The sequence below is a fragment of the Anser cygnoides genome, chromosome 5 (genome assembly GCF_040182565.1).
Source record: "Anser cygnoides isolate HZ-2024a breed goose chromosome 5, Taihu_goose_T2T_genome, whole genome shotgun sequence".
Lineage (NCBI taxonomy): Eukaryota > Metazoa > Chordata > Aves > Anseriformes > Anatidae > Anser > Anser cygnoides.
This window is the reverse complement of record NC_089877.1, coordinates 6547364-6568026: the sequence shown is the minus strand read 5'-3', so window position 1 is coordinate 6568026 and position 20663 is coordinate 6547364. Positions and strand designations below refer to the sequence as shown.

At 34.7% G+C, this 20663-nt stretch overlaps 1 protein-coding gene across 16 annotated transcripts in view; it reads left to right on the top strand.

Annotated features, from left to right (window-relative positions):
* PPFIBP2 (PPFIA binding protein 2) overlaps window positions 1-20663 on the top strand; it is a 111765-nt gene that overhangs the window by 18090 nt on the left and 73012 nt on the right. For 12 of the 16 annotated variants that reach the window (XM_048070044.2, XM_048070040.2, XM_048070043.2 and 9 more), the window contains exon 2: window positions 6159-6256. In XM_048070044.2, the coding sequence (XP_047926001.2) occupies window positions 6159-6256 (98 nt within the window). Of the gene's footprint in view, window positions 1-3367; window positions 3387-3633; window positions 3765-6158; window positions 6257-14638; window positions 14718-15478; window positions 15650-20663 lie in introns of those variants that run through there. The other 4 variants (XM_066997902.1, XM_066997907.1, XM_066997903.1 and 1 more) reach the window with 4 other exon arrangements.

Below are 20663 nucleotides of genomic sequence, written 5' to 3'. Positions count from 1 at the left end.
GTTTTGGTTCAGAAATTTTCATGTATTTTACCAGCTAATGCTTTACTCAGCTGAAGGTTGAATTGAAAGCATTTATTCATTGTGTTGTTTTAAAATAAAAATAAATAAATTAACAAGGTAGAAATTTGAACTAGTTAGATGACAACTGAAATAAAATAGTTAGCCTTTTCATTTAATACAGTAACTAATATCAATTGCAATTTTTGTTCTAAGACTTGCAAATTCAAAAGCTACAAAATTTCCCTTGATACTGTGTATAACAGAGATAAAGCTTAAAATGTCTGATAAATTAAAATTAAATTATGGAGTGTTGTTTAAGCTTTTATGAAAAATGTTTTTTTTTTTATTTAAAAAAAATGAAAGGCTTCCTACAGTTGACAAACTGCTATAGGGAGGTGCTGAAGAAACCCCACTTTGCACATGCCATTCTGTCAGCGTCAGCTTTTATATGTAAGGATGAGACGTTGCACAAACATGAGTCAGGAAATTCAGTTATGGTACCAATAGCAACTGTAACTTAATATCCATGGGTCCTGTGGAGGAGGTACTGTGAGGTGATTTGTGTTCTCCAAGGATCACAAAGTATCAGCTGAAGCATTTACAAGATACTTGTGTGCGTTCTTTTTTCCTTTTTTTGTTGTTGTTGTTTTTTCTTTCGACTAGATACAGTGTTTAAATTCAGGCTCTGATTAGCAAATTTAGTGGGTTTATTGTTGAAAACAGACGTTTGGCTTGTGACTTTGCTAAATCATAATGCAGTAAATTTAGCAGTGTTTTGTTCCCTTTATATCTTTAAATTTAATTATTTAGCATAATACATTTAGAATTGGTGTAGTTCTTACTGCTTGTCGTAGCTTTTCTCAACAGCACACAACATGGTGGTTTTACAGTGCCTGCCTGCCTAAGTTAGTTTAGCACATTTACCTAATGAACTAACTTAGCTCATTTCTATCATGGAGGTATTACTCTAGTATGCTTGGCCAAGGTATGTCCCTTCATTGAAGGACACCCAGCAGCACGTTGAACAGAGACCTTCCTTCTACCTAGTTCTAGTTCTCTTCTACCACTGACCTGGAATGGTTCAGTTTCAGGTCTCTGTGCAAGTTTGGCAAATCTATATTTCTGTCTTAGAGCTTTGCCCCTGCACCCTCCACACCCCCACCCCCTTGGCTGACCCTTTACACTCTTTAGCTGAAAAAAAAAGTCTTTATTCTTTCCCATTTTTGTTATTCTATTAAAAAAAAAAAGCTTTAGTCTTGTTTTTATTTATCACATAAAGGGTAATAAATGAAGGAAGGGTTCAATTTACCCTTCCGCCTATTCCAATGAAGCAGATGAAGAAGAAATAGAGCAGGTAGTGTCTATATTAACAAATATAAATTAAATTTAACCTATAATCAGATGAACGTGATTTCTGGGTGGATAGTCCCAGAGGATGCTGTATAAGTAGTGTTCCTTAGGCAGTCATTCTAGTGATCATCAGAAATTCTTCTATTCCCAGCAGCTGTGGATGGTTATTTAGGACTAAAGATTAATTTAATTAGAAAAGCATGCTGGGTTTTAGAAGGCCAGGATCCAGATATGTGTTTATGACTTCTGCATTTGATGGTGTCATAAGAACTCCTGAGCAAGGTAGGAGAGATGAATCGTCAATTGCAAGTTTGTAGGATAAGTGGCTACAGACTGCCTGTGGCTGGGGGAGAAGCAAGGTGGGAAATGGCGCGGGTGGAAACTGCACATTTGCTCATTCCAGCTCAGGAGTCTTGCAGCTGAAAAACGCGTGGAGGACTTCTGAGGCTTAGCCAAGCCACTTGATCTTTCATTATGCCATTAAGTACAAAGCAATGTGATATTTGAATTTGAATCATTGAAACAGTTTACAAACATGTATTTATTCATCCCAGGGAAAAAATATGGTGGTATTTAATTATTAGCTATGTCTTCTAAATGCAAGAGGTACTGGAAGGCTACCCAAAGCATTGATATTAAGTCAAGATCTGGATTTCAAGAGTTCTTGGCAAAATCCTCACCTCACTCCATAACTGATAACATTGGCAACTTCGTTATCAGGAGCAAACTTGGAAAAACATCATACTTAAGAGTTGCCTAAATGTTCACATTCTATTGTCTGAACAGCTGCTGGTTCAAGGCAGCCATGAAAAAATCAGATTTAATTAAGGCTTTTCATAATTGTGAATATATCTTTTAAATATTATGTTCTTTTTGGACACAGTAAGCTGTAGTTTTGCATACAGGAACTGGGGTAAGAAATTTGCAAGGGATATTGGCTCTAAACAAGTTAGTTGTACCAGAGATTTTTCATCTTATTTGAAATGCAAATCTCAGATTGGGATTTACAGGGTAAAGCTAGCTGAGCAAAATAAGTTTGGGGCATTCAGACCAGTTTGCTCTGCACTTCCTGGAAGATCTTATTACTTAGGTAATTATAACAAACAGGATTGCAATATCTTTATCTGTGGGCTGGGCTCTAAATTATTGTGAGCGTGTGGCTTAGAAGGGATGATAATAATTTAGACTTACATCTGCTTAACAGTAAAACTTTGGCTATTAATAGCTAGCAATTTTTACTGATCAGGGGAAAAAGTAAATAATATTCTTTTTAAGGACCTGAAAAGGTGAGTAGCTTGGTTTTTGTGTTTTACTGCTATGTAAGTTAATCGAATAAACTATGACGGTTAGAACTTGCTAGTATTAAAGCTTTTGCTGTATTATTAGAGAAGTTTTTTCAGCTTTGCTAAGGACTGAACAAAAGGTATTTTTCAATTTTTATGTATTTATATATGCAGATAAGTCATGGTGTTTTGCATGCATTGATGTCATTCAGGAGTGAAAACTGTAAAAAGAATTACAATTAAAATACCTGCAAATAGACGGATCCTATTTGAGGCCCTCACCATGCTTTGGGATTGATACAGGTGTCTTGTTTAACAATATTTAACAATAATAAAAATCAATAGAATCCACAATTGCAGGTACTTCTGCAGAGCTAGTTCAGAAACAGTAACTGAAGACGTATGAGATCTAACAAGCTATTTCATAATAATGCTCAGAACAGTCAAACTGCAAGGAGGGAGTGTCTGGGAAAATAAGACTTGCCTGGAGCACAAGCAACAGGTCTGTCTAGAAAAAGATGTCAAGCAAGTAATATTACATTATCACTCTGGAGCAAAGCACATTACTTTTTTTAATAAATCGTTTGATCAGCAGGTTCTACTCTAGCTTGATTCAGTTAAGCAGCAAATACACTGTGGATACAGGTGAGAAAACAGGAGGAGTGAGGAGGTTGGGAGGAGACAGAAGACAGTTCTGGTGGTATTTTTCAACAAAACTTCGTGTTTGTCAAGGTGTTTGTTGAAATTTTTTCTGTAAGTAAAATTTCAAGCTTGTAATATTTCAGGGATTTCTGTGGTTTTTTCACTGCAGGTGGTCAAAAACTATTTGATGTTTAGAAGACGTGGTAGTTCTGCCTTTCTTGTTAATAATAAATATGTATTGCTCTAGCAGCTTTAAGCGCACAGCAATATCTTACAGCACAAATAAGAACATTCAGTGCAACCTAGTGATAGAAACTCTGTAATGCTTTCAGTATTTTTCCCTTTTTTCTTCCTTCAGATTTGAGCCAGTCTGCTGTTCTGATTTACAAAAACAGCTGGCAGCCGTAGATCTCTGAGGGAGTGACTCTTTTCTTCAACATCCACCCCAGCAGCAAGACAGCCTGGGTGCCTCTTGGGCAGCTGCTTTCCGTAGGTGGATTTCCTTTCACTGAGATGATTGTGACCCATGTTGTGGATGCTTTGAACTAGAAGAAATACTGCAAGGAAAGTGGCTTATTGCAGTTGAGAACTGGGTATCTCTAACATTTTTAGTGAATCTGCTAACCTGCTGGCAGATTAATATGATAACAGAGGATGGAAATCTAAAAGAGTCAACAAATTGATGCAACAGAAAGAGAGGGAGTGTTTTAAAAGTTTTGTATGTACGCATTGTGAAATTTTAAGTTTATATCAGGTGACTTAATGACTTTCAAGATTATTCTGAGGATAATGTGTGTTATTTCCAATACCATTAAATGAAATATTTGGGTCTGTTGCTTTAAAGATCAGATGAAATTCAGGTACATTTAGCATTGTTCATACTTAAATTATTATTTTGACAAAAAGGGAGAGGCAAACCCAACCTGTTATTTGCATGAATCTTTGCCTTAGGTGACACTAAAGGTTGTGGGTGATTTTTTTTTTTCTTTTTTTCCTCTTCTTTATTTTCTGATATGGCATTCTCATACTGCTCTTCAGATCTGTTTGATCTGAAAGTAAATAATGGCTTAGCCATTATGACAGCCTAAATGGCAGAGCTGAAATTAGAGCCTACTAGTTTCAGGCTCTCATTCCTGCAGCTGTCCCTTTAGATGATGATTGTATATGTTGACCAGAGTGGATGTAGCAGAAACAGCTCTCTGATAACAAAGAGGTTATTAATAAATTAGCTTTCTTTGTATCTTTGTGTATTCTTCACCAGCACCATGACGAAAAGCCTGTATCTTAGGGTTCTTAATTTGCAAAAGAAGCAAATAATTTTGACTTGTTACTATTTTTTTTTTTTGCATTGCATTGGTCTTTTTTTTCTGAGTTTCATCATTTGTTATGATGCAGTAATTTGGACTCAGCATTAAGTATACTTCTAGGGATTTTTTTTTATCTGATGGTTCTGAGAAACAACAAAAGAATGTTTTTATTTTAAAGCTGGTTCTATTCTCTGGCTGCTAATTCTACATTCTAGTGTTTAGGAAACATCCAACTGAGAGAGCAAATGTAGATGGTTTAGCTACCAGTTACGTCAGTCATTGGTGTTGGTGGCCAGTGTCTGAATTGTCACCAGATGAACACCATGCAAATATATCTGTGAATTATCTTTTGTTTTAAATCCAAAGACAGGTGACAATCTATTTCTTGGCATATCACATGATAAATACAGATAAGTGAAATTTCAGTGGTATTGGAATAACTGGCCTCACAAACATATGACCAACTTCATCTCTGGCCATTGTCACACAGATGTCTTTTGTGGTGCCTACAAAGGTGTAAAAACAGCAGTTTTGAACCACTGTTTTAAAACTTTACTGTATCGGGACATACAAATGTCTGAATGAACTGCACGTTTGTGGAAGAGAAATCAAAATTCTGTGACCTTTTAAAGGCTTTGTTGTTATTCTGAGTTGTGTGTTACAGCACTGCAAAAATTATACCCAAGATCCCTGTTCATTGCCCTGCAGGCATTGGTTTTATACCTGAGCAATGAAGTGATGTGCAAAAGGAGCTTATTTCAGAGATGAAACGGACAGCGTATATTCTTTTTCCCTTTGAAATGTCACAAGGGATTCTAATTTTTGGAAAATTTGGTTTGTTATCCTTGATCTCAGATGTTAATGAATGTCTTTAATCCTGTTCTAAAGAGGCAGCAACTTCAGAAATTTCATACTTGGAGCATTTTGGTCATGAAAGAAGTGATATAATATGGTTATGGAGAGGAGGAGTAAAAATGATTTCAGAATTGCTGGACTCGGGGTCAGAAGTGAAAAACGTATTAGATATCATTACTGTTGGGGTTGAGGCAGCAACATATTTTTATACTTTCACTCTTTACTAATATGGCAGCAATCAACAACCAGCTGCTACAGAGTTTGGCTTATGGGTTAACTATGATTTTTCACCAGGAACAGTAAAAGCCCCTGTTTCATTCCTTCACTGAAACCTAGACAACCCTCCTTTTCGCTCACAGTGCAAAAGGTTGAAATACACAGAACTTTGAATTTAGATAAGTATTCTTAAGAATGAGGGGTAGGCAAATCTCAGGCTTCCAGTATTTGAGATTTGTTTGTTTTCATTTTCATCTGCATTTCCTTGTTAGTAAAGTATCTTAAGAAAAAAATGAGTCAATGATAAATGAGAACCTCAGAAATCCCAAGTCATCTATCAAGAACAGGAACTTTTTTTTTTTTTAATTTTCATATTAATTGCAAGGCTGTATTTTTGTTAGCGTGGACTTCTCTTTGCATGGCTTAATATAGAATGAAACAGTGAAGTATATTTTCTGTTAGGTCTGGTTTAGTATAATACACATGCTTTCATCTGTCGTTACAGTAGGAAGAGTAAAAGTCTGAGCAAATCGGAGAGCATGGCTTCTGACGCTAGTCATATGCTTGAAGCAGCTTTGGAACAGATGGATGACATCATTGCAGGTACAATAATGCTTTATTTTACACCAAATTATTTTGATATTTAACCACACTTGTCTTTCGCCCCCCTACAATTTTCCTGTTTATTTTTTACTTTTTAATTATTTTTCTCAATTTGTCAGTTTCCCTGTGACACAGTTTTCTGTGGATCAATAATTATGTGAAGAAAAAGTAAAATAAAGAAAGCCTATAATTCTACCTCAGACATGTAAATATTGAAATAAGAGAGATTTAATTTGCTCTAGTGCTATATGGTAACTTAAATCCTCATTCATGTGGTAACATTCCATTGAGTTGAAATTTCATGGAAAATAATTACAATGACTAATTTCAAAATTTACATTCAAACTATACCTGGTCATTTAGTTCACTGTAAAATAATATATATTGTTCGTTTTTTAATTCTGTGTGTCTGTTGTAAAATATGAAGTTTTTACCAAGGTATCTAGTTATCTGTATAGTATATATCTTTATTTTACACACACATAAAAATATTCCTAATTATGTATTTTTAAAATATGTGATTTTCTTTATTTGTTTAAATGTATAAGGATAAAATAGCTTAGCTATTAATTACCTTCATGGCCTAATGAGTTTGAATGTATAACTTGTTCTGTTAGCATTCATATCCAGGAGCCAAATTAGAAGTTTCTTTTTACACAGCTTTCCAATAGAAAGGGTGATGCAAGACTGAATTTGCTGTTTTCTGGTGTTCTGGTAAGGCAATTAAAAAAATTTTGTCTCAACATTACAGCATCCGAGAAGAGAAGATCTTTCTGTGGTTAGGACTCAGTAGCCTTGGGGTTTGTGCTCACACACCGTTCAGTGTGAACTCCTAAAAGAAGTATCTGGGTAGGGCCATGATCTCACTTTTGCACAATGGGAAAGCATTTACTAAAGCTTTTTAATTTAAATAGTGACACCCATGCTGTGCCTTCATTATTTTCGCCTAATGCTGAAGAAGATGACATCAGCCTCTTGTTGCTGCAGTTCTGGCTTCTTCCTCCTCTTCTAGTAAAATTTACTGTCCAGAGACTAATATGAAGCTTCATAAATTACCATCAGACTAGCCATAATTAGGCAGGAAGTCTCTGTCTGCGATTTCTAGTTTAAAACATCTCTAGATTTATTTTTTATTATTCTTTTCCACATATGAAACTTTATTCTAAATTTGCAAGCGTTAAGACTGCTAAGATACACAGAAATACGAAAATAGAGCACAATTGTAAAAATGTGAATATGTGATAGATATAACTCCACAAATAACTTTTCATGCCAATGGAACAAGTTCCAGACAAATAGGAAAATTTAGAAATGTATTTCCTTCTTTTTTTTCCTGACCTCAAAACTTTATTCGAACAAGGTTTTAAGCAGAAGTTATCTGGGATTTTATTTGTTCACCTCTTGTCTTATAAAACACAAACAGATAGTGAAGCATTGTACATCCCTCAGATATGTAAACAGAGAACAGGAAAAAACAAAGAACAAACAAGAAAAGCAACTCCCAAACCATAGTCCATAAAATGGAGAATTGAAATAATTTCTTAACCCTAGGTTTGCAGTAGCTATGATACTAGCTAATGCTTCAAAAGAGGTAAGACAACATAGAGGTCCATGGCCCTTTCATCATGCTAGGGAACCTGTGCTCCTAAATCACCTTCATACACCTGGATTTATCTTTATGTATTTATTTTGCTTTCTCACTTCTGTAATAATTTAAATATAGCCCAGCAAACATTGTTGATATCATCAATGCATATATATTCCATTCTTCAGAAAAATTTATCTTGTCTTATTTCTTGGAAGAGAAAGATTTTCTTCAGAAAGCATTTATCTTCCAAGAGAAAAAAAAAATAGACACATTCAAATTGACTTTCAGATTAGATACTTCTCTTCTTCCAGTAGTTGTCAGAGCTTTGTGGTGTGTTTTCTTTTGAACAAAGAGGTTAGAAAGCTTGATGTGATTTTGGGGATTTTCAGACTTCTTGTGCCTTAGGTTTTCATCTGCATCAATCAGATCAATCAGTGGTACAAGCGTGTGCTTCCAACATATCTCAAATTGTCCAGTATCTCCTCTTATGAGCAGTAAGAGGCTATGTAATCGATAAACAGGTCTCTCCTTGTTTGTTTGAGCAGTGCTATATTTCGTTTAGAAAAACTTTCAGTTTTGCCTTGAAGATGCCATTTCATATTCCCTTCCAAAAAGTATTTTAGGATTACAGGCTGTATATTTTTCCACTGAAAGGATAACATTGCTATTTAGTAGCATTTCCATGAGTAGCAGCTCTGAAAAATGGTCGTGTGAGGTTAGTTCGGAGTCAGGTGTTTAGTGTTGGGTATTTTTTCCATGGTATGGAAAGGTAACTCATTAAATGACAATATACGACTGCCTTACAAAAACAATTCTCTTTTTTTTTTAGTTTGATGGAAGAATAATAATTGAGCCAGGCTTGACTTTTTATTATCATTTTATTTTCCCCTTCTCCTTTTTCAGATCATTCATGGCCATATCTTTTTAGGGTTTCATCTTGATAAATAAGCAGTAGAATTAAATTGTTCCAGGCTGCCCAACAACATTGCTTTTACCCCCCTCACTTAGTCATGATTATGGAGACACTGATAGAGAGAAGCAGAGCAAATGATGTAAGAAATAATCTGTGTTATTCAGTGGATTGCACATCCTGTTCACAGCTGTTTTGTAGTGTTGTTGATGCCCAAGCTCCAAAACAGAGTAGTATGTAGAGTTTGTTTCCACAGTGTCAGCATAGGTCATAAGCAAACTGGCAACTTCAAGAGAGTTGACTTTATTACTTCAAGTTGCTTCCTTCTTTTTTTTTTTTTTCTTCTAATGTCCACTGTATAATATGCAAAACAGGCTTACATAAAGATATCTAATGGGGAAAGCATCAGGATATTTCCCAGGCAGTGCATTCTGTCAAGTTTCATCAATGTTAACTGAATACTTCCCATATGATTTCAGAATTATATCTACCCATACCAATAAAAAATATTGTTTTGTTCCTTTACTTATTTTAGTTGTAACATAAAGGAAAAGCTCAAATTGTTTGGAGAGTTGTTTGCCTCATTTATTTATTATTTTCCATTACTAGAAATAGAAAAATAATTTTAAGACAGAATAACTTATAATAACTTAAAATATTTCTGGTCATTCTCTTCTAGTTAATGTTCTGTGTGCTCCAGAACTGCTTCTTGCGTATTCTGGTATGATTGAGGGTCCAAATGTATCTGCTGGAGCTTATACTTGGATACTGCTGATTATTCCAATTTGTCTCATATTGAGGAACATAGTTATTATTCAAGTTTGATTCTTTCTAATTGAATCCACTAGGCTTCTGTATGCAATCTGTGGAGGGACTGCAAAACAGGAATGTTCTCTTGTCCTGTACGGTGAGAGGAGAAATAGGGTAGGAAACTCCTTCAGAAGGAGGACTGTCATAAAACAAACATGGACACAGAGTTTTCTAACTGAAGATTTATATATACCATACTGTGCAAGTATTGGACGAGTTATCTGCGCAAATGTAGCTGCTCTTAGACTAGCCTGGGAACAGCAGAAATCAACTGTTCAGAGCTATTTCAGCTCACTATATACAGATTCCATGGATATCCTGAGGCAGCATTGAATTCAAAGACTAAGACTAAATTTCATGACTGCTGGAAACATGTAGGTGCTGAAAAATAGGCTTCCTTTGGGATGAGGCCTGAGTGGATACTAGGAAGAACTGTACTCCTCTTGGCCTCGGAAAGCAGGCATAAAACGAGCATTAATCACTACTGCAGAGAAGTGAGAAGTCCAGAGATACGTAACTGTAATTGGTTCATTTTTTTAGTTTGAGTAGGGGTGTGTTTGTATGTTTACACACGTTTGTTGGTGTATACACACATAAGCAAAGAACAGCATTCTCTGTTTAATTAGAAAAGCAATCCTAAGTTATTATATTAGCTGTAGTTATAAAGGACAAGAACCACGTTCTAATACGTTGAGGTAAGAACTAGGCATTCATATGCATAATACGAATATTTACAGATTTACAGTCCTACTTTTAGCCTTTCTAATTGTAAAAGCAACGTCCTTTTCTCCAAATGTTAACATACCCAATACATGATTCTGGTTAATGGAAATAAAAAGTCTCACTGTAGATTGTGCATCTCAGTGCAATACAAAATGTATTAGTGTTCAGAGTGCATGAGGGTAGGATTGTCAAGCAAGATTAACAAATTAAATTTCACTGGGCTTGATCAAATTTGACAGATAAGTCAGTGTTCCCAAGTCTTTTATGCTTCAGTACCTCTTTACTGATAACCCACCCTCATAGCTATATAAATTACGCATGCTAAATAATTAGCCTTATTTGGCTAAAACAGCAAAAAGGACTAATGTAATTGTCAATGAACATGACTTATCCATTAGCCAGAATGACTTGCGCTCCAAACAGATGCTTTCTCTAAAGTACCCATATGTCAGATCAGCCTACATATTCTTTACTCGAGGTTCATACCTATGACATTGCCTCCTGCTGTGGTTTGTCGAAGTTATTAACTTTCTCTTTACTTCCACTTGTACCCCATCCATTAAAATGTGCTTCTCTATAGGATTTTGCTTAGTTTTTCTTTTCAATGAATTTTAATTAATTAAAACAGTCTTTCTTTTAGTTTGTCAAAATGCTTCTCTCTGTCAGCAATTTAGAAATTCATTATTTTCTTTTGTGAACAATGACCACAAATTTAAGATCTAAAAATTTCTGTCATAGTATTATAGTCTGCTGTAGCTCCAGAATCTCTTGAAAATCAGCAACTAATCAGTGTAATTATTATTTCCTTTTAACCAGAGCTCCTGCAATTATTACTTAATGAAAAATGATGAGAAAGTTAAATGTATTATCACGAGTGTGTACTGATATTTCAGTGTTAGTACTGAAAGATTAACAAACCTAAGTAATTAAAAAGTATGTCAATATCTAAGAAGTATGTGTGTTTAAATTACCTTGTCTGTAGGGGCAGTACACTCACACTGTCATCACCTTCACTGTGTACTATAAACTCAACTGTTTCACATACCCCTGACGAGAAAAATAAATAAATTAATAACATAAAAGGCCGTAAGGGGAAATTATGCTGAAGAGATGAACAAGACTTTTATTCTGGTTTAATATATTTTCCTTAGGAGATCTGCTTGCCAGAATGTGAAGAAGGACGTGTTTATTATGTCATTTTTCTTTGCTTGCTTGCTTGCTTTTACTTTGTTCGTTGGTAATGTGGCTGGTGTGTTTTTCTTGCTGTTCTGACCCATCATAATTTGACTATGAAAATAATATAGATATGCTATGTTACTGGATGTGTTGGATTACCAAATGAGCTCTAATTAGGTGATCAGAAAATGGAGTCAAAATGCAGGAATGGAAAAAAAAAAAATACTAATAGCCCTGTTTGAACTCCTTTGTGTGCATTTTAGGTTTTGTAGAACAAGGTTTTTACTGAGCTCCTACATAAATACTAGGAAATCAAAAGATTTCCTAATGACCTGATGCTTTAGCGTGAAAAATCAGACACGTCGTCACAATATTCATTCAGAACGTAAGGGCTAGTTTCACGGCACTTTAGGGGAAGAAGATAGAATTCTCTGTTCTGCTTCATAAGGATTTGAAATTGTCCAGACCAGACAGAGAGCACTTAATCACCTTTTTTTTTTTTTTTTTTTTTTTTGTGGTGTGTGCTGGGGAGGTGTCTTATTTGAAATACATGCTGGATGACATGTAACTGATAGGCAGTACAAGCCTCTTGTGATTGTGTAGAGTGAATAGAGAAGAGCCCATACTTTTTCCTTTTCAATTTGTATACTACCAGCTGTTTTTTATTTTTTATCACTTCCGTCCTATTCAAGGTTCACAGTATTTTTAAATTCAAAGTTTATTTTCTGTAGTAAAGCTGTATAACTCTTTATAACGTACTACATGGATTTTTGTAGAATTTCAAGCACTGACTTGACACAAACTGTAGATGAAGTAATGATGACAGAAACAGGGTAATTGAAATAATGAGCAATTTCTTTCCTTATAGATTGGAGCAACAGCTGTAGTGGTTACCTCATTTTTTAAATAAATTGTAATTGTGTTAATAAGCTGTGCTTCAATTATGATTTTTGTCTTTCCATTTGCCTTTCTGTTCACATTCAATCAATCTAGGCTTTTTTTCTGAACAAAAGAGATAATATATCTACAGCATTTGTTTTTCTTGTTGCTGCTGGGTATTAATTAAGGTGAGCATTTGTGAGAGTGTACTATATAAGATACTATAATAGCTTTTTGAAACCATTAGCTAGAAAATGTTTATGGATAAAACATATAGAGGTATTAAAAAGAAAATGAAATAATGCATGACTTGAAATCAGGTCATTGATAAATATATAGATTCATATCATTAACATTATCATTAACAGCTCTGTAAAAATATGCATTGAGATGGGGGGAGAGGAGAGGGTTAAAAATGGTGACCTTTAATCATCCTGAAAATTAAAGAGAAAAATAATAATAATAAAATAAAATAAAAAATACTTAGTATTTATAATTTGTAGTTAAATATTTATCTTCATTTTATAACAGTTTTTATAGCTTGTTAGGTGCTGGCATTTAGCTTCAGATACAAGAATTTGGAAAAGCTAGTTAGGTAATCTCTTAGCTGTTGTCAGCAATAACATAACAATTTTAAATCTTTTAAACCTTTTAAAAAATGTAGCAGTTCACAGTTCACTTATTCAATCTGTAATTTTTCTCACCAACAATCTCTGGTCTTTCTTTTCTGATTGTTACCGTTGTTGAAGACTGTATTTTGTAAGGGTTTTACATGTGTTGTAGCCTTCTTCTTAAGACCTTGCATAACTCCTCCAATGCAGCCTCGTATGAGTTTTAAATGCATACGAAAATCATGGCAACTTGAATGGTTATTGCACGTGTGAGGGATTGTTCACTCATTCCTTACCCAGAGTTTCCAGAGCAACCTGCAGTTTGGAATTTCCTCAATTTTGAGTGTTTAACCTTGCAAGAGGTCATTATAGCTATGTGGGCTGCTGTCCCAAAGCACGCTTCCCATCTTATCACTATCCAAAGCATTTTTTCTCACAGATAGGGAGGTCTGAGCACAAGATAGAGAATCAAGACCCCCGAATCCTGTTTGTAGTACTGATGGATTCGCTCTGTAAACAGGTCCATACTACAAAATCTTACGGAGCTCACGAACATTGAGAACTTGTTTCCTATAAACACTTAAAGAACTTGCACAAAACAACTCTAAACATCTGCTTTTGTAAAAGACAAAGTTGTCCTTTGTGATCAAGTTGGTCTTTGATTTCCCTTGCAAGTATTCCTGTCTTTCCAGCAATACAGCAAAATTAGAAGATTTCTTGGAAAAAAAGCATTAAAATTAATTCAAAATATAGAAATCTTTGTTACTGAAATATTTTAATTTATCTTTGACTACAGATAAGCAGGTCTGTCAATACAAGATAAAAATACATCTGTGAGCTAGACACCTATGACAACATACCAGAACTGCACTACTGCATTGCGTTTGTCTGCAATGTCTGCTTTAGAACTCTGTGTATCTGTCCATATTTTATTGCAGCTTTGTAATTGAAGTGTGCCATTCAGTATCGCAGCTCAAAATGATTTTTACTGAAGAGTAGTCCCTATGTGCTGAAATTCCTATTAGTGTCATAGTTCTGACAGTATTGCTCTTCAGCTGTAATTCTTTAGAAGGGTTGCTGGAATGGTTATGCCACTGTGGAATGGCAGAACTTGCCTACCAATATTTGAATATATGTCTCTGATATTAAAACCACTTTATCTCTACTACTCAAACTGATAGAAATGATATCCCGCAGTTTGCCTTGCAAAGTTTCAGAAAGTTAGGTTTGAAGAGGAAAGATTGAAATTGGCTTCAGAGTATGATGACTTCAAATTCCATTGGCATAGCAGCAAAGGGTGGGAAAGAAACAGAAACGTAAATAGCTTCAGATACAGTCTGTAGCAAAGAAAGGCAGTTAAACTATGATGGTCATAACCCCATACAATTGAAAATCTGAGACACAGAGGTTCTTTTGTGGTTTATATGGTGTAATATGTTCTTCAGTACATGAGTCACTTGGTTGTTTAATATGCTAGTGAACAGATTTCTAAGATTTCAATTGAAGCAAGTTTTATCAAACACAGACTTTATTTAAATTCAGAATTATGGCTTGTCTATTTCCTACTTTAGGCAATTAAATTGATTCAAAAAATTCTTTTTGAAAATCAGAATAGTGTGATTTTTATGAAACGATGTTTTTATTTTCTTACGAACTGAATGCTGTTATTTTCCTTGTGCTTTCAGAGAGCCGTCTTTTCATGAAACAGCATTCATGTTACCAGTGACTTACTACAAACAATTCAGAATGCTTTACTAAAAAGAGGTACTTATCAATTCGCAACACTTTTAATTAGACTACTAGTTTCACTGGCCCTAAACACACTTTTTTTCTTTTTTTTTTTTTTTTTTGTGGATATACCTATGGAGAAATAGTTCAGCAGGGAAAAAATTGCTGCAAGTATTTGTTGTTCTTTTCCTTTAATAAAATTGGTTGATTTTTGTCTTTCCCATGCAATGGATACTTTACCTCAAATATAGCATTAAGATTTCTGTTGTCTTAACTTTGCTAGATCTCCACCATAGCTGCAAAATCCATCCTCCTTTTTTGACCAGCTGTAAGGCTGCTTAGCTTGTCCTTCTGGATAAGGGAGATATTTTTGTTGCAGCTGTGTATACAGTGCCTAATGTGCTGTACATCAGTGCTTAAAGTCCATAAGCATGTAAAAGGAAAAAGGCTGAGTAATTACATACATAATTTGCATATGAAATTATAGACAGTTCTTGAAAATTGTCGAAAGGATTCTGCGTGTGGTTGTAAATAAAACTCAGATGAAAATCACCCAAGCTACATGAAACTTGCATCTGAATGTAGTCATTAGCATTTCTAGTCTTGGAAACATTTTTCCAGGGCTTCCTGCTAATCCAGCTTAACTGTTACTGTTCACTGTAGTTAAAGATCTAACAGCAGAGATTTGAGGAGCAGCTAATATGAGCTATGATTCAAAACGCACCATTTGTGATGTATTTTGCATTACTGTATTAGAAGACAGGATTGTGTGAACAACCTCTTCACTCCTTTAACAGACGACTTAGGACCGAGGACGCTGAGTTATGTTCCATCCAGACCTTAATAGTATTTTACATAAATTCAAGTTTTCAGGGCTATCTTCATGAAAAGAAGAGACTTGAACTTCAAAAGACAATTATGCTTTGTAGAACTTGGACAACCTATATGCTCATTGAGTAAAAATTCAGGTAAAAAAAAAAAGTTCTATAGCAGTATAATGATGATTGACTGAAAGTCCAGAGAAAATGTGTGTTTATAGTTTTGACCAACAGTGATTAGAATAAATATCAAAACTGTTACATATGAGTATTTCAGCTTTCTATAAAGCCATCTGTACTGCAGTGTAGAATTAACTTTGGAGTTTTGTTGGTTTTGTGTCTTTTTTTTTTTTTTCCAAGTGTTGGCATTTGGGTTTGGTGCGTTTTTGTTTGTTTGCTGTTTTTTTTTGTTTTGTTATGTTGGTTTTTTTTCCTGTTTTCCGGACTAAAATCTCAGCAGTTTTAGGAAAATCTCTTTGTAAACCACTGTTGGTTGAGTTTTATATTACCAGGAGTGTTTTTTATTTTTTATATCTCAGGCAATTTTGGAGGGAAAAGACTGAGATTATACGGAAGAATGCAGTGGAGTGGAAGTAAAGGGGCAAGGAAAAGTGAGAGATTTAACTGCTAAAAGTGATGAAAGATGGATAAATGTCTATAACATAAGCTGAGGAGAATGGATTTTCAAACTGGCAAGATTTTCTGATTCTTACCTTTAGTAATATATTTTTACAAGCATCAAATAGTGTTGCTTTTGAAATAGTTTATGTATTTGCCCAAAAGGAACTTTCCTTTGAAGCCGTTCAGTTAATTGCAAGAAACTTTGAACACCAAACGTACTTGCATGGTCAATGTGTAACCCAAATGTGTAACTTTAAGTTGTTTTCCTTTTTTCATTAGTTATGTTGTTCTTTCTAAAATACATGTAGTATATAGCAACTTTTAACCTCCTTCAACCACTGTCTGTATGGGAAAGACAGAATTCAGCAGCTTGGAATGTCTTTGTCAAATACGTTTCTTTTTTTCCCTCCTCTGAAGTGGACACTTGTGATGATTAATTGTGCTCCAGTAGTACACTAGGAAACCATGGTGTTGAGTTTTATATAAATATGATGACAAAAGATTCCCCCTGTGCCCTGTTTACCACTGGGGGGAGGGGGGGGGGGAAGAGAGAGAGAGCTAAAGGAAAACTTTGACTTGCTTAAGACCATACAATGAATCTTTTTGCAGGAATTCAAAACTGCACTCATTTTTCCTGAGTATCAATAAAATTCTAGTGGATGAACCATATTCTTCCCCACTTCAGTTGCCTATCCTAAAGCCAGATACAAACTCATTGCTGTCGAGGAGAGTTTATTGATAATTTGTAGTGTTCTGTTTGCGCTGTGGCATCTCTTTTTTTGTATCAGTCTGCAAGGAGATCCAGGTTCTCACTGTCCGGTGGTAAAATTTAATGTACTTTGCAGCCTGATGATGTGAAGATTTAAACTAATGCAAAGAAATGTAAATATTTACTCCTACACAGTTTTAGTTCTGTTTTTCAGGGTGTGTTCTTGTACTTCTGTTGAACAATACATATACTATTTAATATGAAACTATATGGAAAGCAAATAGGAGAAATAAATTCAAATGAATCATAGGTTTAAGCAGTAAAACAGGAAGCTTTTTGAGCTAAGCTATTGAGCTGAACTCCCTTGCATTTCTGCATTCATGTCACTCCTTTACCTAGTATAAAGTGCATTAGTTGTTGCCTTCAGAGGAATTCTTTATTTTTCCATTTCAGTCAGGAGAATGAAAGCAACTACAGTAGCAATTCATGGCAAAGCAGTTAAAAAATAATAATAATATCACAAGGGAAGAGTATATGTGTGTATTTGATTGGGAGGCGGTAAGGGTTGTGTTCTCTTAGTGATGCACTGATATCTGTAAGTAGCTCCCATTCCAAACAAGGAGAGTTGCTCATGGGAGGGCTTCGTAGCTTTTGCTGAGAACTCTGGTCCCAATCCAGCAAGCATTTTTAAGTCTTGGTTTAATTGAACATATTTGTAATCGCAGTGACTTGAAGGTAGTGGTTTTGATTGCCGAGAACTAGAATCTTCAGCGTATCTCAGAATGAATACCCTGTATTCACTTCATGGTGATTAAAAGAGAGAACAGATGTGTTTTGTTTGTTTGCTTGTGTGCATGTGTGTTTCCCCGACCGTATCAGATGCAAGTACGTTCTTTTCTCATCAGCACCTACTTTTTAAAGTCTAAACATAAATCTCAAATAGTTCTGATATTTTTTAAATATTTTTTTCATGGATAATAATTCCAGTTGAGAGATTTAGTCATAAATGAAATCTAACCTTTCAGTCTCTACTTCCTTCATTTAATTTAGTTGGTATTAATCAAAGATAGATTTTTCCTTTCCAGTTCTAATGGAACCAGTGCATTTAATAATTTACAGACAGTTCACTTGTAAGTTCGTTACATCTGTATTCATTTAAACAAACAAAACACTTTGCCGTATTTACCATTATTAGCTAGGAAAACTTTGAAGTATCTTTACTGTCTTCTGCAGTTCCTAAAATCCTGTGCTATTTATGCTCAAAATGAACTTCCAGTCATAAATATGGAGTAAGTTCTAAGATACACCAGCTTTTTTTATGTTGTTAGGTAATTCATGGAACATGAGCTTACCATAAGAATATCTTTGATTTTTATTTGTTGCATTTCTTTTTGTTAGTAATAGACAGAAATACATTTCCTCCTTCTAGCTTTTTATTTCTTAGTTCATGCTAAATTACATAGAGGAAAACTTGAGGCAGGAAAAGAAACCTAACTAAAAACCTGAAAATTCTGAACTTGACTTTTTTCTCAATCACTAGACATCAAGTTGTTGTTCTTTCCTGGTAAAAATATATTGCCATCTCCCAAGTGTCCCTAAGAAATACTGGACTGACCTCAAGTTTCAACTCAGATCACTACTATGGAAATTCACTGTATGTGCTTTACACATGGACTCAATTTTGGGGAGTTCTGTTGAGATGATAACCTTCTACCTCTATGTAAAGCAGTGGGACTTAGCGTCCTCATGGTCTGAATAGTCAGTTGAAGTTCTTAGGATAACTGAAGTATGCATATGGAGTGTGCCCGGGTTCAGGAAATCAGATAATGTAGAATTCCTGGCTGACCCTGTCTGTGCTGCAGCACTTGGGAATTTTTTTTACATTTATAGAACTGAGTTTCTTAAGTACTTAAGTTTCTTAAGTTCTTTTGCTTATCAGGATTAAAAAGTGTGTGTATATGTTTTTGTTTACTTTCTAGTGGTGTGATAAAGTCAAATAAAGGCATTTAGATGCTGAGAGAAGATGATACAAGTACCATCCTCAAGAAAGTTGCACATAACTTGTATAAGTTGTACAAATTGTCTAACTACCTAACGTAATTAATTTAAACCCAGAACAATTGTTTAAAATCTGTACTTATCTTGAAGATCGTGGTTTCTACTTTGTACCTGAAATATTGATAGTGGGCCTGAAAGTTTGTTTGGATTTTTATTGGGATTGTATGGATTTTTGTTTGTTTCTCTCTTGTCTGTATCTGTTTTGTCTAGTTTGTATATAAAAAGTATTGATATACATAACATAACACTATAGCAGAACGCTATACATCTATGAGTAGAACTCAGTTTGTTTCTTTACCATTGTTTGACTCATTCCATATCTATTTTAAATTGCCAGCTCATTGAAGAGGTACCTACAAAGGCTGACTATGAAGTAACTTTGGATCCTGTCTGCTTTTCTGGTGTGAAAAGTACTTGCTAAACAAAAAGACATAAAATTTTAGCATGGAATTTTTCAAATGGAAAAGTGAGAAAACTAAAAGTCCTAACGTCAATAGCAAAGGAAACCACACCCCTAAAAGTGGCATCGGTATTAATTAAGACAATGCCAGATTTTAGTTTGTGTGTGCATCTCTTTTGGAAAGTAAACAGTGAGCCCCTTTTACCAAATTAAAAGATTTAAGAGGTTATGTGATGCAAATGGCTCTTGCGCACAATTTGCAAATCTGCTATATTTGTTGCTAATATTAAACTGCATTAGAAAGTACATAAACAGGAAATACTAAGCTTGCTTAGATAGCTGAGAGTATAGAAATAAACAAGAAAATATCTTCTAGTGGTTAGAATACTCATATCCAGCAAAACAGGTAGGTGATCCTTTCCTCAAAAGGGAAAAAAATCAGGAAGACTAGGTTGATTTAAGAGATGAAATTGTCTTTTGTAGCACTGGGTATTGAAGAAACTTTATCTTGGACGTGGTCACAGACGGAACCTAAGATGAGATCTTGCAACTGAGGTATTAAACTCATAAGCAAAACAAGTGAATAGAATTAAATGGGATAATCTGGGTTTGGAAATAGTTTACAGTATGTGAAATAGTTAGTGAAAATAAGTGTATTGCTTTAAAACAAACAAACAAACCCAAACAACCCCCAAAACAATCCCTATTACTGAGCCTTGCAAAACTTCAGAAACTTCCAGGGATTATTTTGCACGAACACACAAATGGTACAGTAGAATTAAAACCACACTATCTTCTGCATAGGTAATTGATCTGATAGAATTCTTCATGTCATTAAAGCAGTGGTTGAAGATGAACATCTGGTTAATACTATTTAGAGTTTTTCCTAAAGCTTTTTGTAATGTTAAGTGTTCACAAAATGAGAGACAAAATATTCTCTTAGATTGAAAACTGACTGAAATGGCAAACAATATTGGGATTAAATGATCAGTTAGCATTTTGGCTAAAAGCTAATCTAGGTATATTCAAGTGTACTTGGACCTGGAGCGTTAATGAGTTTGTGAGTTATATTCCCAAAATACTATGTCAGGCTCTATGTAAATACCATTAGGTTCATTGTGTTCAAACAGCCTGTATTGTCAGAATCAGAGTAAATAAATAACCATAACAGCCAAACTAACACTGATTAATGCAAAATAGGGTGCGATGAAGAGGGAAACTTGAATTAGTCATACATCTGGGTTTCAAATTAAATACATCAGCTCAGGAAAAAACTTAGCAAAAAATTTTTCAAATCTCAATGAAGACTTTAGTTCCTTTCATAACTACAGTCTAAGATGTAAGTGATGCTAAACAGAGGATTAAACTAACAATAG